The sequence below is a fragment of the Artemia franciscana genome, chromosome 2, assembly GCF_032884065.1.
Source record: "Artemia franciscana chromosome 2, ASM3288406v1, whole genome shotgun sequence".
Classification (NCBI taxonomy): Eukaryota; Metazoa; Arthropoda; class Branchiopoda; order Anostraca; family Artemiidae; genus Artemia; species Artemia franciscana.
This window is the reverse complement of record NC_088864.1, coordinates 27,353,126-27,371,384: the sequence shown is the minus strand read 5'-3', so window position 1 is coordinate 27,371,384 and position 18,259 is coordinate 27,353,126. Positions and strand designations below refer to the sequence as shown.

General features: G+C 35.6%; 1 protein-coding gene across 2 annotated transcripts in view; it reads left to right on the top strand.

The window, feature by feature from the left end:
• The window catches only part of LOC136039474 (protein still life, isoform SIF type 1-like), a 263,198-nt gene that overhangs the window by 204,372 nt on the left and 40,567 nt on the right, over positions 1-18,259 (top strand). For both annotated transcript variants that reach the window (XM_065723265.1, XM_065723255.1), the window contains 2 exons: positions 136-399; positions 7,772-8,031. In XM_065723265.1, coding sequence (XP_065579337.1) covers positions 136-399; positions 7,772-8,031 — 524 coding nt within the window. The remainder of the gene's footprint in view (positions 1-135; positions 400-7,771; positions 8,032-18,259) is intronic.

Sequence of the window (18,259 nt, the reverse complement as noted above, 5' to 3'; positions counted from 1 at the left end):
AGTAACTTTGTAAAGCGTGACCGGCTGACTATCTACTACCGCAATGAAGAAACGTAACGCCGAATAGATCAAGCTGTCTTGCCAGCTATAGATTTTCCATCCTTAAACATTAAAACAAAAATCTGGTCTTCTCAGGTCTTCAAAAATCTGACGAAATAATGGTGCTTAATGGAGCATTGGTAGCTGACCTGGACATGATGTATATTGAAAGTGTTTTGCAAGAAGAGCTGTCCTTATGCCTAATGCTTCGCTCTTGCAGAGCTGATCCACCTGCTCCCGCCGTTAACCTTAGCTTAGATTTGAATTTAATCGACAGTTTGGTATGCCCACCACCTCCGAGTGATCCTCTTATTTCTGATGACATGATCACTGGCCTCATTGTTCCTGCGCCATCTACAGGTAAGGGTTGTGTTGCTTTTTCTACTACTGAGTCGTTAGTAGGAACACCTGTAATTATTTTAATACCAATAAATCAACCAAAAGAAAGTAGAGTTAAAGGAAAGAAAAAGAAAAGAGAATGCTCACTAATGCAAATGAAAATTGTGCCTCCTCTTAAAGCTTCAGGCCAGTAAATCGATGGTAAGCTTTCCCAATGCAGAGAATCTGTTGTGTGACCATTCCAAGTTCATCAGATATAATATGCGTAATGTGTCGGTAGAGGTGCCAATTTCTTTTTTGCGATAGGAAATATCTTTTTTTTCGGGAGGGGAGGGAAAGTCTTCTCCCCAAAAAATATTGGGTTATAAAAAATACTTTGTTGAAAATTCTATTTGAAAAACAAACACAGAAAAATTGCCCCTCCCTAGAGCTTGAAAGTACCTTCTTTTTTTCTTCATTAAAAAAGCATAAGAAAATCCTTGTCGCCGTACATTATTGTTAGATCGCACTCCTGTATGTTAAGTCCAGTCCTTTGAAAGAATTTTGGAAAATGACCCAAATAGAGAAGTAAAACTCTTCTCAAGTATACCTCCCTCCCAAGCTCAAATACCAATTTTCACTCTTTATTTATTTTCTTTGGGATACGAGTAGTCAATCATTATTGGCCTCTGGTGTATTGTCTTGTATCAGATTAACGACGCTTCTTGACTACTAAGGTCCCTGCTTCGGCCCTGCAGTGCATTCCTGAAGCATGATTCGATCTCTGGGTCCTGTATTACCAAGCTAAGGTCAAACCCACTGCGCCACCACAGGACTGTTGGCCTCTGGTGTATTCCCTCGGAAAATTCTTTTTAAAAAACTTGCCCTCGCTCTGACATTTCCCTAGAGAAAATTTGTCCTCCATGTAAAGTTGAGCGGGCAAAAGGAAGCTAAGATAAATAGATGAAGAAAAGAAGGTATTTCAAAAATTCTACTTATATTCCAAACTAAATGTAGAACAGATGGTGTGGAATCAAACGGTTCGTGGTCAATGGAACGACTCGAGCCAATAATAGCCAAAAATCTAAAAAAAACGAATTTTGACACAAATAATTCATTAATGAATTGCTTTTTTCTTACGCTGACTCCAAATATATACAGATCATTAAGTTTAATGTTACACATCAAACGCCACACGCCACAGGAAGTTTGCTGGATATTCGAAAAATGGGGAAAACAGCCCCAAAAGTAAGTGATTGAAATGAAAATCACACCATTTGCTTCAGCATATTGGAGAACTCTTTCCCAGAAGTTCGAAGCTCCTACCTACGAAAACGTGGAGTTTTGCAGTTTTTCCCCGAAGAAAGGGCACGGATGCGTGTTTATTTGTTTTTGTTTTTTTAAGTAATTTTAATAGTGATTTTAGGTTCAAAACGGCGGAAATTGGTACTTTGCCACGGCACCATCTCGCGTGTTAATTAAAAACTTTGACTTGATTTTGAATAAGAAATTTCTCGATGTTCTCCAATCACAGGCTCGATATCACCGCCCCTGAAAAAGCAACAATAAACCAACACTCATGATCAGTCTTTTTGGGAAAACAGCATTTAGTGTCTTAGTTGATCGGAGCTTGGAATCTTCCATACAGGATTTTCATACATGTTGAAATCGGTAGTGTGTTTTCATCAAGATTGCATAGATTTTAGAAGTCCCATAGTATTCATGGAGAAAAGGGGTGGTAGCGTTCGAGCTCATGCCCTCCCTACGCCCCTACCCCCCTACCCCGATTTTTTACTTTTCTTTTCATATTTTCTCCTCTCCCAAGATATTAGTTCCTCTCCCCTACTAAAACAAAATCAAAGTGATTGCTACATGCCTGACTGTAATACATCGTCAAAAGTTATAAATTATCGAATAAACCCCTTATGCCTAGGAGGGCAGTGTATTTTCAAAATATATACATGTTCGTCTTTTTTTTCAGTTTTTTTTTATTGCTGAACGTTTATAGAACGTTAACGCTATCCTTATCGATGTACAGGGCCATTTGATAACGCTGTTTCACTGCCCTTCTGTTTCTAAAATAATAATTTACTGGAACTTACTGAGGAGAAAATTTTACAAAAGAAATTTCAGAGTAAAAGATATCGACCCATTTATCTGAGATGACATTGGATACGATGTTACTAAAGAAATTCTATTTTGTTTCCTCTCAAACGTGCTTTGACAAACATTCCAGAGGACAAGGTGTTTCTTTTTTCTGTGTTTTATTATTTCTTCTCTGCCTTGTGCATGACTCCTTTGTTATGAATAACAAGGCTTTTATGAAGAAAGAGAATGGTTTGCTTCAATTTCGGTTTAATTTATTGTTCGATTTTTTTATATTCTGTGCTCTTATTTAATTTTATGAAAATTCTTTCCTTCTCTAGTTAGAAAATTGAAATCTATATTATGGAAAATAAAAAACAGTCTGTCATTTGACTGGTGGGAGAAAGGGAGAAAGTTAACAGAGAAAAAAAACTTTATCTTACTAACTTCAAAAGTATCGTTGGACAATAAAGTGGAAAAATAAAATAAATAAAGAATGAAAAGAAATGAAAGATGAGGTTCCTTGAGTGAGGGGGCTCTAGGAAACTGAGAAAATGCTTAAAAAGAACATAAAGTGATCTGGACTGAATTTATTAACACAATCAATTTGGAGCAGAAACAAATACCAGTATGTTCCTTGTAACGTTAATGCCTGCCACACAAAAGGAATTGGGGATTAGCACCCCCAGGTAAGGGGAAGGAACATATAAAAGAAACAACAACCATATTAAATATTTAGCTATGCAAGGTATGATTTTAAGTTTGTTTTGATTTAGCATTGACAAAATAAAATACTTTTTATTCTAATTGGATTGAACTTGGTATTTGACGCCTTAAAAGATAATAAAAAATTCTAGTTAATTAGATCTGCTTGAAATTTAATTTTTTTTTAATTTAATTGTTTTTTTAATTTAAGTAAAATGACTAGATAAATATTTAAATAACTCTGATGACACCTCGCACTTCTCTAGTATATACTGTACTTGATTTTATTTATTTTTTAACAAGTTAGTTCACTTTAACTTGAGCTAGTCCATACTGATTGTTATTTCAATCCATATCATTCATCCTTGTTGAACGTTGTTCTCCAAGAGTGCTTCCAGCTGTTGAACAATTCCAAAAAAATTTCTAACTGTTATGCTATTCACAATTATCTATGAGCAATCATCCATAATGAACCACTCTCTAGAACTTGTTCATTTATCGTTTCTTAGTCTATTTGTCTGAGAAAGCTGATATATCTGTTTCGGGATTATCTCATAATTAAAGGACGTCTTTTGTAATAGTCTTTTCCCCTTGACGACCTATTTCCCCTTAATCAATAAAACAACAAAGAGAAAATTATTTAATTTATAAAAAGAATGCCTTGATGTTGATTTTCAAAAGCCTCACTTCCCAGAACTCAAGTGTTGACCGGTTCATATTCCCAGAGAGAAATTATTGTTTGTTTGTTTTCTACCACTCAATTTGTTCATCCCGGTCTTTTAGACATTGTATTTACATGTTAGCAAAAAACATGTAACAAACTAGAACCCTGCTACTGGAAGTATCTAGCTTTGTCATTTACGCTGTTACTTAATTTTGGGAAGAGGAGAGGGGGCATTTAATTCTGTTATTTCTTTGACGGAAAATAACGTAAACGAAGACAGGCAAAAGCTTATAAACATTGAAAACTCCCGATAGAGACCAGATTATAGATCGTGATATAAAAAGACAGCTGTTCCCCTTTCTCTCTCTCTCTCTCTCTCTCTCTCTCTCTCTCTCTCTCTCTCTCTCTCTCTCTCTCTCTCTCTCTCTCTCTCTCTCTTTATATATATATATATATATATATATATATATATATATATATATATATATATATATATATATATATATATATATATATTATGTGTTGGTTTGATATGATCATACCTGAATAAAACAAATAAACAGGCATCCATGATCTTATTTTTCGAAAAAAAAATATGAAATTTTGCATTTTTATAGAAAGAGGTTTTAAAACCTCCGCAGCAGGGTCCTCTGATGCGTAAATTTGAAGGTACAATCTTTTTTTCTCGAACACTTGTGCTTTTGGGGGTTTTCCTTCTCATATTTGAAAATTGGGCAATTTTTTTCAGTCTAGTAGCTTCTGGTTGATAGTTTTTAAATTTAATGAATTAAACATTTTGGAATCATCATAAAAAGCCATTTTTTTATTGTTATCAAACTCATTTCTTTAGAGTTTCAGCCACTATTACCATGTGTTGCTCCTTAAAGTTCGCCACCACGACCCGCTTTGTTTTTGCTGCACTTTGAATTCACTTCATTGGGAACTGAAATATTTTATTGACACTTCTTATCTTTTCTCCTTTCAAGAGCAGTTCGTTTTTAGAAGATGCTATTCTAATGTACAGTCCTTGGATTCTCCCTCTTTTTGTAGATCGTTTTACAAGTGGATATCTGGCTTGTTACCATCATTCCTTTCAATTTATTCTAATGTCACAAACCTGGGGGATTTATTATTCTTAAGATTATCATTTGGTTATCTCTAATTCCGTTGATATTGATGCTTTCCCCTTCCTATTTCAAATTGGCTTACGTTAACTCTAAAACTTGACTAAAAAGATGTAACCTTTTGAAGTCGTTGATATCAGCTCTTATTCAGGGCTCATTGCCTAGCAAATCGACGTTTCTGAGTTTTTTTTCCTCTCTCTGTCCTTAATTTAAAGGCTGTATTAAGAAATTTAGAGTAGTTTATGGCATAAAAGGAAAGAAACTCTTTAGGAATGGTGCACTTCCTTTAAACGAGCAATAATTTGAGATATTTGATGGTTTTCCTGTCTTTATACCTTTTTTTTCTTTTGAACGACCTTAAAATTACTGCAGAAATATGAATAATCGAAGTCTTTTGAAGTTTATGGGCACACACAGCTGCAAGAATAAATCTAGAATATAGGACCAAATTTGGAATGAATCTTGACTTAGAATTTCTTGGGGATAAATGAGCTAAAATAAGAAAGATTGAATCAAAGAGGGGGAAATTCGGATCTTTCACGCCTGGGGCAAGAAACTAAGTTTCTAGAAGCTTCCTGATTGAGTTTCTCAGCAGTATACGAGTTTAATTGGTTTTAACACTTGTTATTTAAAGTGAGGGAATATACATTAATGGAGTATAGAGTGGAAAACAGAGCTAGGCGTTCCACCGAAAAATTGCCTCGAAAAATTGCCTCGTATAATTCCCCCCAATATTTTCCCCGTGGATAATTTCGAATGTTTAAGGAAATTGAAAATTTTGCTCACCTGTTCAAGTCAGAGGCAATGCTATAGCGGTGTCTATAGTAAACAGCTTTAAGAATTCAATGTATTATTATTTTTTTATTTTTTCCCAGAGGCGCTCCTCTGGGAAAAAATATATATGGTAGAGATGGAAGTCATATGATAGAGGTGGTCGTATTCAAAGGGAACCCATTCGATCACAAATTAAAATTTATAATGTCCTTTTAAGAGTCATTAGAGGGCAACCAGCCCCCCCACGCTGTTTTTCCCCAAACACATCTGATCAAAATTTAGAGATCGGCATTTTGTGCCAAATAGTTCAAGGGTCAAGTAGTCTTGCCTCCAGGGTTCCAGCCGCCCTGTGCAAGAGCTATAAGTGGGACTCAATCAATTGGAAATCAGAAGTTCCAGTGCCCTTTTAAGATTCAAAGGTGATCGAAGGGCAACAACCCACCCCCACGCCCTTCTCCCCAAACGTAATAGATCAAAATTTTGAGATAGCCACTCTATTCAAAACAGTCCAATGGTCAAATAATTATGTCCTCGAGGATGACCAACCCCCCTCCGTCCTGCAGCCCCCGGTGCCGTGGCTGTGAGCTATGCAGGCTGCTTATTGTTATCATAAGGCTTTAATACTTTATTTTATGCCTTATGTTGTGCTATAAGAATTCACCCTAATACTTAGAGCATTAGGGTGAAACTTTAAAGAAATGTTGAGATGGATGCAAAACACAATCAAAACACACTTTGTTGGGTTTTTGGATGTGGTGATTCTAATAGTGCAGTCTTCGTATTGATCGTCCTGTACCCTTTTTATGGGGGGGGGGGGGTCAGGCTGTTTTTTGAATTTCCCGTAAATTGGTTTTTGCAATGAACTTTAACTGATGAGATTAGCCAAAAAAAAACAGTTACAGCGACAGTTACTGAATTAGCTTCAAATCGCGATTCTACCTCAATTGACGGTTTTTTACAAATACAAATTTAAAATTTTCGGTTACTATGGGCTAGACTTCTTTCTTTGCTAGGATGTGTCTGACGCCCAACCGTGATACATATTTACAAAACCCGATCAAAAATCAAAAATCAAAATCAAATAATGCGACGTTAAGGCTAATTATTAGTGAAATTTTTCATCAGTTCTACAGTAATTGCATTTTTTAAAAGAAGGGAATGACCAATACTTCTCGTAGAAGCTTTTGCTAAAAATGGAGATCCGGAATGGCAGTCTCTTTATTTCTGAAGTTTGGGAAGGAGGTGCACTATGCATGTAGATACAAAAAGTTTTATCTACAGGTTATCCATGTGCTTATGTGGGTTGGACTGCAGATTTATACGGATAAAATATTACCTGTTATGATTTTATAAGAATAAAAAAAAGAAAAGAACGCCCAGTCCATAATTGTTGACTAATGAACGTTTTGGCTCACCTCAAAAGTCTAACTTAATGTTGGCAATGCAAGCATCAAATACTAAGGCAATTTATTTGTTTTTTGGTAGTTATAATTTTACGAGATGAGAGAAATTGAGAAGTACTTCCAGTCAGGGCCGTCACGTATGGGGGTAGGGGGAAGCTCCCCTGAAATATTTTTGGTCACTTGGTAAAAAAGATAAGTCGGTAAAATCTCTTGCCCCCCCCCCTTAACATTTTGACTAATAACGACACTGCTTCCAGTTCTGATCTAAAAGCTGTATCTGAGGAGGTGTCAAAGTTATTTATCCCGGTAAAAAATCGCATGAATTAATGTCCTTTTTACAAGTTCAAATAATTTTCGTGTCTTGATAGAAAGAAGCCAAACCTCACGTTTAGCCAAAAATCTTTCCAGATGTAATGGCATGTTCATTTATAGCAGGTGTGTCATTAAGCAATGGCTACATAAAGGCTATTTCATAATTCTATTCCACCCCGTTGAAAAGAGTCGGGATGTACCCTGTTTTTGAAACGAAGTCCATATAACACCCCTGATTTCACATCTAGTTTTGTACGTCGTCTGTAAGCTCCTTTAAATTAATTCATGTTTTATCTGTTTTTACTTCATGATTTTCTTTTAACGCCATCAAAATACTTTATTTGTAGTTGGAACCCAGCATACCTATGTAATTTCAGCAAGTCGAGAACGCGGGGAAGGTGGTAATGAACAAGATCGAGGTAGTCAACGAGAACAGGAAGCCATCGAGAAAAACAACCTGATTAAAGCTAAGCAGCGTATGAGTCCAACTGGTTGTGTGACCCCGTCTCAATCCCGCCCAGTCACTCCAGGAAAATCAATGTCTGAAGCTGATCGACTTCGCAAGGTTTTGAAGGAGTTGGTTGGGACGGAGAGGACGTATGTACAGGTAAGTCCTCAAAGTGTTGCAAATACAAAATATGAATTGTAATGTAATCATAACAGAACAGAAAAACAAAGCAATAGACAGAATAAACAAACAAAATAAAAAAATTCTAGCAAATTAGAAATTATAAATAAGGACAAAAGATCCTCCAGAGTGATTGCTGGCGCATAGAACATCGAATTTACTTTTCAATTACTGGATATTTTTACGGGGACAAGTAGCCAGCCTTTCGCTCAGTCTTGCGGCAGCGGGGATTGATCCCTTGGCCCCATATTGCTAAGCAAAGCCCCAGTCAACTGTACCAGCAGAGGGTAAACCGGAAATAATAGTTAACTTAATAAACAGGTTTACATTATGCATCGCACATGTCTGTTAGCTACTTTGCAATTATTTTTGAGGAGGCAGAAGCCGGACTTAAACAATTGTGAAGCACAGGAAGATTACACTCCTTAGTCGATATTTTGAGAAACAGAATTTAAAAAATGAATTAAAAATATGTCTGTGTGTTTTTTCTCAAAAGGAACTATTCTGTGCAATGATTGCATCACCACCCATTTTTACAAATGTTGAAGATTTTTTGGTTTTTATTTAGGAACCCTATTTAATCTGTTTCCATTTAATTGTTTTAATTTAATGTTGATGTCATTTTGAGGGATGAGTCAGGGTCTATGTCCTTAATATAAAGAATATTTGATCAGTAGATAACCATTCATTAAATAACGTCATTTGTTTATTGAATTGCCACTTTTCTCAGTTGTGGAAAATGTGCCTCTCATGTTATACCAGGTGTTATAAAAACCTTTCATTACCTTGATTCTAACAATTATTTAAAATTAACTTTCACCCATGGTCTGGATTTAAAATTTAGAGCGTGAACATGGTGAAAATAGAGATTTGAAGGGGTTTTCTTTTTTTTTATCTAATAATCGTTATCGTTCAATGAAGAAAGCTAACACGTGTCAAATTATATTTTTGATGATGGATATCAAGCTTTGATGATGGAAGTTCTTTTCTTTCATAAGGGAAACTTTTCTCAAGAGTGTGAGGCCAACCAGTCTTAGGGCACTCTTATTAAACTGAAGTTCATATAGTAATTTATCGGTCTTAAACGGATATTAAATTTTAAAAAAACAAGTTTTTTTCTTCTAAAAGTAAGGAGCGACATTAAAACTTGAAACGAACCGAAATTATTCCTTATATGAAAGGGGCTGTCCCCTCCTCAACGCCTCGCTCTTCACGCTGAAGTTTCTTATTGTTTTAAAAAACAGAGCTGTGAGACAGAGTCAAACTTTAGCGTAAAGAGCGAGGCGGTGAGGAGAGGACAGCCCCCTTCATGTACGGAATAATCTCTGTTCATTTTAAGTTTTAATGTCGCTCCTTACTTTCAGTAGAAAAACTTTTTTTTTTATTTAATTTTTGATCGTTTTTTGAATAATACCAGGAAAATATGACCCCACCTCCACGGAGAAACCCCCTCTCCATTGAAATATCTTCCAGAAAATTTAATCCCGGTGAAAACTTACCTCAGACAATCACTCTTAACCACTTCGCGCGTAAAATTGAGACGGAAAAGAGAAAGCAAGACATATAAAAATAATTTTGTATAAGGATTCTGTCAAATTCCCGCTGTGTATAAGTTCCCCTAAAGAGTTCACTCCCTGGAAACATCCCTCCCCATAGAAAATTCGCCCGTGGAAAAATTTCCAGCAGAAAATTTGTCCCCACCCCCATCTGAAAATGTATGCGTGCATTCCAATAACAACTATTATGCGTAAACAATTGACGAATTTTATAACATACAAATTTTTGAACCAAATTTTTAAGACCTTTCTCCTGGGGTTGTGGGGAAGGAGGGAGGGATCAGGTTATACCTAAAGGCATGGTTATTGGTTTTTTAACTATGATGAAAAACAGGCGGTCTCGAAATTTTGGTCATACAATTTTGGGAAAAAAGGTGGCCTAGTTGCCCTCCAATTTTTTTTGTCACTTTAAAATGGCACTAGAACTTCTAATTTCCGTTCGAGTGAGCCCTCTTCTGATATTCTAGGACCACTGGTTTGATAGGATCACCCCTGGGGAAAAAAACAAAAAAAAACAACAAATAAACAAGCATCCGTGATGTTTCTTCGGGCAAAAAATACAAAACTCCACATTTTTGCAGAAGGGGCTTGAAACCTATGCTGTAGGGTTTCTCCCATGCGCTGAATCTGATGGTGTAGTTTTCATTAAGATCACTTGACTTTAAGGGGGTGTTTCATCCTTTTCGAAAATCAGGAAAATTTTCTCAGGCACGTAACTTTTGATGGGTAAGATTAGAATTAATGAAAATTAACCTAATTTGAATTTATATATTTAAAATCAGCATGAAAAGCCGATTCTTTTAATATATATATTGGTATCAAAATCCCTTTTTTTAAATTCGTTTTTTAGAGTTCTTACTTGCTGTTTACCTACTGTTAGTTACCACGAACTTTTTGAACCGTAATTTTCTCATATTTTTCTTTTGGTTGTTATTACGTATATGGGTGAGTTACCCCCTTCTCAGTACCTTGCTTTATACGCTAAAATGTTTGTGGATTTGTAAAAAGTTTATTATTGCAATTAAACGGCCCTTGTGTGTCAGGAGCCATTCTTAAATAATTAGAACAAAAAGTCAAATATTAGTGTAAAGGGTGAGGTACTGAGAAGGGGGCAACCCCCTCTTATGCGTAATAGTTTCTGTTCTTTTTAAGTTTTAATGTTGTTTCTTATTTTCAGTTGGAAAAAACTTGTTTCTTTTTTTAATTAATAACAACCACTAGCCGAAAACATACCATATCTTTAGTTTATTATCACATAAAAATCATAGTTAAGAAGCTGCTTAAGATAATATTAAATGCTAAGATTGACCGAAAAATAACACACACAAATTATTGTTTATATCAGCCATATTTAACAAAATTCTGACTTTAGTATAAAGAGCGAGGTGCTGACGAGGGGAAGAAAATCCCTCATATATGTAATATGAGGGGGTTAACCCCATCCTCAGTATCTCGCTCTTTACGCTAAAGGTCAAATTTTGTTCCAGTTCTTTAAGAATCCCCCTGAATCCCAAAAGCCGTTTAATTAGAATAAATAGCCCTTTTGAAATCGCTAAAAATACTTTGGCGTAAAGAGCGAGATATTGACAAGAGGGTGAACCCCCTAATATACATAGTAATTTTTGTTCGTTTTAATGTTGCTCCTTACTTTTAATTGAAAAAATTTCTGGTTGTTTGTAAATAATGCTGGGAAATCAAGTTAAATAACCAAGAAAATACATATATGGCCGGTAAAATACCCTTTTTCTCTTTTTTTTAAGTTATTTTTTCATTTTTCGTCAGACTTCATGTATATGCTGTGTGGTCTTTGAACATATTTACGTTCAGGCTTTTATTTGTTGGAATAGCCAGCACATATTTGTTCAATATATTTTCACCTTCTTAATTAAAAGTTTTATTCGTCATTGTAGATTTTCATTTTATTTTAATTGTGAAATAAATATCTGGTCGAACAAGCTTTTTGTTAAAAAAAATGAATTTTTATTTTTTTAATTATAACCATCATTTAACTTCCGAAAAAAAGACTGAATTTTTTATATGATCATGTATCAAAGACAAACCTAGATATATAAATCTAGGAGTAAATATATAAATCTAGGAGTAAATAAGAGTGAAGAGGTTATGTTAGATAACACCAAAATTGATCAAGTGGATAGGGTTCACCTACTTCGGTAGTAGTTTGAGTGAAGATAGTTGATGGAGGGAAGATGTATAATGAACAGGACACAGGGGGTTATTTCGAAATTGAATAAAGCTCAGAAGAATAGGTAGATAAATCTTCATGCTAATATTAGAGAATATTGGAAGCCACGGTAATAATATTGGTCAAGTCCCACTATCTAGGGCAATAGTGAAAAAAAATTAAATTCGTTAGGCTAAAACATATGGATGAAGGACGAATATTGCCAAAGACTCTTCCTTTTGGTTATCAAACAGTTCGTGGTAACGAACTGTAGTAAGGAGCGACCCGGCTCAATAGTAACCAAAACTTTAAAAAATTGAATTTTGATATCAATAGCTACATCAAAAGAATAGCATTTTAATGCTGATTTTAAATATATAAGTTTCATCAAGTTTAGTCTTACCCATCAAAAGTTACGAGCCTGAGAAAATTTGCCTTATTTAGGAAAATAGGGGGAAACACCCCCTAAAAGTCGTAGGATCTTAACGAAAATGACACCATCAGAGTCAGCGTATCAGAGAACCCTACTGTAGAAGTTTCAAGCTCCTATCTACAAAAATGTGGAATTTTGTATTTTTTGCCAGAAGACAAATCACAGGTTCTTTTTTTTTTTTTTTTTTTGTTTTTTCCCAGGGGTCATCGTATCGACCAAGTGGTCCTAAAATGTCGCAAGAGGACTCATTCTAACGGAAGTGAAAAGTTCTAGTGCCCTTTTCAAGTAACCAAAGATATTGGAGGGCATCTAGGCCCCCTCCCACGCTCATTTTTTCTCAAAGTCAACGAATCAAAATTTTGAGATAGTCATTTTATTCAGCATAGTCGAAAACCATAATAACTATGTCTTTGGGGATGACTTACTCCCCCAGAGTCCCTGGGGGAGGGGCTGCAAGTTACAAACTTCGACCAGTGTTTACATATAATAATGGTTATTGGGAAGTGTACAGACGTTTTGAGGGGGATTTTTTTGGATTTGGGGGTAGGGTTGAGGGGAAGGGGGCTATGTGGGAGGATCTTTCCTTGGAGAAATATGTCATCGGGGAAGAAAAATTCAATGAAAAGGGCGCAGGGCGCAGGACGAATCTGGTCACGTTAGAAAAAAACGTCAAATTCAGAGCTTAATATACAATGCTGGGTGTTCGGAGCCTCTCTATTATGGAGTATAATTTGAAAATAACACAACTATACGAGCGATAAAACATATATACCACAACCATAACTCAACTAACGAAAGAACTGCGAGAAAATTTTCTTTATTTTAGAAAATAGGGGGAAACTCCCCCTAAAAGTCATAGAATCTTAACGAAAAATACACCATCAGATTCAACGTATCAGAAAACCCTACTGTAGAAGTTTCAAGCTCCTATCTACAAAAATGTAGAATTTTGTATATTTTGCCAGAAGGCAGATCACGGATGCGTGTTTATTTGTTTTTTTTTTTCCAGGGGTGATCGTATCGATCCGGTTGTCCTAGAATATTGCGAGAGGGCTCATTCTAACGGAAATGAAAAGTTCTAGTGCCCTTTTTAAGTGACACCTAGGCCCCCTCCGACGCTAATTATTTTCCCAAAGTCAACGGATCAAAATTCTGTAGATAGCCATTTTATTCAGCGTAGTCGAAAAACCTTATAACTATGTCTTTGGAGACGACTTACTCCTCCACAGTTCCCATGGGAGGGGCTAAAAGTTACAAACTTTGACCAGTGCTTACATATAGTAATGGTTAAGAAACTTTATCAGAATATAATACATATAGTATTATAAAGAAACTTTAGCAGAATAGGTAGATAAATCTTCATGCTAATATTAGAGAATATTGGAAGCCACGGTAATAATATTGGTCAAGTCCCACTATCTAGGGCAATAGTGAAAAAAGATTCAATTCGTTAGGCTAAAACATATGGATGAAGGACGAATATTGCCAAAGACTCTTCCTTTTGGTTATCAAACAGTTCGTGGTAACGAACTGTAGTAAGGAGCGACCCGGCTCAATAGTAACCAAAACTCTAAAAAATTGAATTTTGATATCAATAGCTACATCAAAAGAATAGCATTTTAATGCTGATTTGAAATATATAAGTTTCATCAAGTTTAGTCTTACCCATCAAAAGTTACGAGCCTGAGAAAATTTGCCTTATTTAGGAAAATAGGGGGAAACACCCCCTAAAAGTCGTAGGATCTTAACGAAAATGACACCATCAGAGTCAGCGTATCAGAGAACCCTACTGTAGAAGTTTAAAGCTCCTATCTACAAAAATGTGGAATTTTGTATTTTTTGCCAGATGACAAATCACGGGTTCTTTTTTTTTTTTTTTTTTTTTTTTTTTTTTTTTTTTTTTTTTTTTTTTTTTTTTTCCAGGGGTCATCGTATCGACCAAGTGGTCCTAAAATGTCGCAATAGGGCTCATTCTAACGGAATTGAAAAGTTCTAGTGCCCTTTTTAAGTGACCAAAAAAATTGGAGGGCATCTAGGCCCCCTCCCACGCTCATTTTTTCCCAAAGTCAACGAATCAAAATTTCGAGATAGCCATTTTGTTCAACATAGTCGAAAACCATAATAACTATGTCTTTGGGGATGACTTACTCCCCCACAGTCCCTGGGGGAGGGGCTGCAAGTTACAAACTTCGACCAGTGTTTACATATAATAATGGTTATTGGGAAGTGTACAGACGTTTTCAGGAGGATTTTTTTGGATTTGGGGGTAGGGTTGAGGGGAAGGGGACTATGTGGGAGGATCTTTCCTTGGAGAAATATGTCATCGGGGAAGAAAAATTCAATGAAAAGGGCGCAGGGCGCAGGACGAATCTGGTCACGTTAGAAAAAAACGTCAAATTCAGAGCTTAATATACAATGCTGGGTGTTTGGAGCCTCTCTATTATGGAGTATAATTTGAAAATAATACAACTATATGAGCGATAAAACATATATACCATAACCATAACTCAACTAACGACAGAACTGCGAGAAAATTTTCTTTATTTTAGAAAATAGGGGGAAACTCCCCCTAAAAGTCATAGAATCTTAACGAAAAATACACCGTCAGATTCAGCGTATCAGAAAACCCTACTTTAGAAGTTTCAAGCTCCTATCTACAAAAATGTAGAACTTTGTATATTTTGCCAGAAGGCAGATCACGGATGCGTGTTTATTTGTTTTTTTTTTTTTTTTTTTTTTTTTCAGGGGTGATCGTATCGATCCGGTTGTCCTAGAATATTGCGAGAGGGCTCATTCTAACGGAAATGAAAAGTTCTAGTGCCCTTTTTAAGTGACACCTAGGCCCCCTCCGACGCTAATTATTTTCCCAAAGTCAACGGATCAAAATTCTGTAGATAGCCATTTTATTCAGCGCAGTCGAAAAACCTTATAACTATGTCTTTGGAGACGACTTACTCCTCCACAGTCCCCATGGGAGGGGCTACAAGTTACAAACTTTGACCAGTGCTTACATATAGTAATGGTTATTGGGAAGTGTACAGGCGTTTTCGGGAGGATATTTGGTTGGGGGAGGGGTTGAGAAGAGGGAGATATACTGGGGGAACTTTCCTTCGAGGAATTTGTCATGGAGGAAGAAAATTTCCATGAAGGGAGCGCAGGATTTACTAGCATTATTTAAAAAAAAACAATGAAAAAATAAATATGAAAAAGTTTTTTCAGCTGGAAGTAAGGAGCAGCATTAAAACTTAAAACGAACAGAAATTATTACCCATATGAGGGGCTCACTTCCTCCTAATACCTCGCTCTCTACGCTAAAGTATTTTTAGTAATGTCAACTATTTATTCTACGGCTTTTGTGATTCAGGGGTCATTCTTAATGAATTGGGACAAAATTTAAGATTTGGTGTAAAGAGAGAGGTACTGACGAGGGGCGAACCCTCTCATATGTGTAATAAAAACATGAGTATAAAAAATTCTTTACGTAAGCTAATTTATAAGTTACGTATATCTTTTACTAATAAAAAGATTCGTAAAAAATTAAAAGTTCTAGTTGCCTGTTTAATTAACCAAAAAATTGGAGGGCAACTAGGCTTCCTCCCCACTCTTTTTTTCTCAAAATCATTCGATCAAAATTATGAGAAAGCCATTTAGCCAAAAAAATAAAAAATAAATAAATATGCAAATTCCTCTGCGGAGAACCAAAATCAAAACATGTATTGATTCAAAAACGTTCAGAAATTAAATAAAAAAAACAAGTTTTTTCAACTGAAAGTAAGGAGCGACATTAAAACTTAAAACGAACAGAAATTACTTCGTATATGAAAGGGGCTGCTTCCTCATCAACGCCCCGCTCTTTACGCTAAAGTTTTTTACTGTTTTAAAAAGAATAGTTGAGAGAAAGAGTCAAACTTTAGCGTAAAGAGTGGGGCGTTGATGAGGAAGCAGCCCCTTTCATATACGAAGTAATGTCTGTTCGTTTTAAGTTTTAATGTCGCTCCTTACTTTCAGTTGAAAAAACTTGTTTTTTTTTTATTTAGTCCATCCAGAATGGAATGAAAAACAGTTCGTCGCTGAATAAAGTATGAAGAGGTCATAAAAAATAACTTAAGGAAATCAGAACTTCATGGTAGGGGGAAATTCTGAATCTTTGAATAGAGGGTGGTGGAGGGGAGCCTGCGCAGCTGTGTTAGCCTTAGGTAAATAGGTGGTGCAGTGATTTATTAGTAGTAGTAGTAGTATTTGCAAACGATTAAAACTGACTTTAAAATTTTTTAATGTAAAAAGCGTGGGAACAATTCATGCATTTTAATTGTCTTGTCTTCTAAATTTTCACTTGATATTAGAGAACATACAGAACTAATAAAACAAAACTTTCCTAACATTGTAGTCAATTTAACATCTTTTCCCAGGTCAAATGTTTGGTTTTTTTTTTAAATAAAAGCAATAGTTCCTGGGATTCTGTTTTCATTACTCCAGCGGATCCAACGTAGGGCCCTTAGGAGGATTTGTGACGCCAATCATATTCAAATTCAACATATAAGCAAGAGGTTGGATGTAGTGTCAATGGCTGTCTTTTAAGAATACATCCACTCAGACAAGTTATCTTGAGTAGTACTACCGTTTGCCTACACAACAATAAAAATAGTGAAAAGAGGGCCTTGTTCCGACAGCCTGTAAAAGGAGACACCACGAACCTCGAAGAGCAGCTATGTCAAGTGCTACATTTTGAAATGATCTCCCAGGGGAGGCCCATTTCTTTACGCCTTCAGAAGGAAAGTCAAGAGACATAGCCCTAGAATAAAGCCCTAGGTAAAAGGAAGTGGCGTATCAGGCCCTAAATTTTTGGTCGACGGGTGCCATGAAGTGGGTCAATAAAAAAGAAAAAAAAGACTAATTTGACTTCGTACAAACTATAGGAAAAGTCAAAGAATTTTCACATATTTCCTTTCATGTAAAAATAAATAGAAAGCGAAAATTATAACAAATTGGTACTACATAAAGCATACTTCCAAAAGGCATTGGCCAATTTCATTACCCAACGACAAAAAGCCTCCCGATCTTGACTTAACCCGAGTCTTCATTACCTTGCCATTGTTATGTAATGTAGAAGTTCTTAGTAGAATCCTGGAGACATTAATCTTATTACTGACAACCTTTTAATTGAATCACCGTGGTAACCTTGTTCCAGAAGCCCATAAATATAATATGATTCGGCTGTCTAGCAGTTTTAAGGGTCAGAATAACGTCAGTAAAGTTGTATGTAATATACATAATAACCAGTGAAATAACAGTAATGATATTTAGGCATTACTCCTTTTAAACTATTATAATCCTATTACGCAAGAGAAGATGTGCTACTTTTAGTCGGCTTGACATGTTGCATAGAACTGTATTTTTAGGAATTATCGTGTCTACTATTTTGCTTTGTATTTTTTTTCTTTCTTTTTTTAGAAACCTATCTGAAAATTTCAACAAAAAATTTGCTAAATTGCTTGTACCTTGCTAAGTATTTTTAATAAGAACAAGCTCTATCTGTGTGCAATGCATTAGAATAAAATGCATTGGCTCAAAACCCTTAGGCCATATGGAAAAGCAATAATCCGGAAGGGTAAATTAAGACATAAGATAAATATAGACAAAATATAAAAAAAACAAAAGTCTACAATAAATATGCTTAGTATTTAAGAAAAGTATTCTTAGTGTAATGTGGATAACTAGATGAAGCCAACAATTGTCCAGGGGATGGAGTGAATGAATCTCAGGTCTCCGAAATTCTAAGAAGTGACCGAAGGGGCTTCAATTTATGAAATTGTAGGGGGGGGGGGAGACAAAATTCCCTTTTGAAATACAAGGGGGTAGTTTTGTTATTTTTCAATTTTGTTTCAATGAAGATACCACAAAAAAGGTATTTTCAGTAAATACACCAAAACGTCTTTTTTAATTCAGGGAGAATTGCCCCCCCCCCCACCAATAGGAAAAATGAAGTGCCTTAGTAACAGTAATACTCTGTTATCGTTATCATTTTTTGTTAATTTC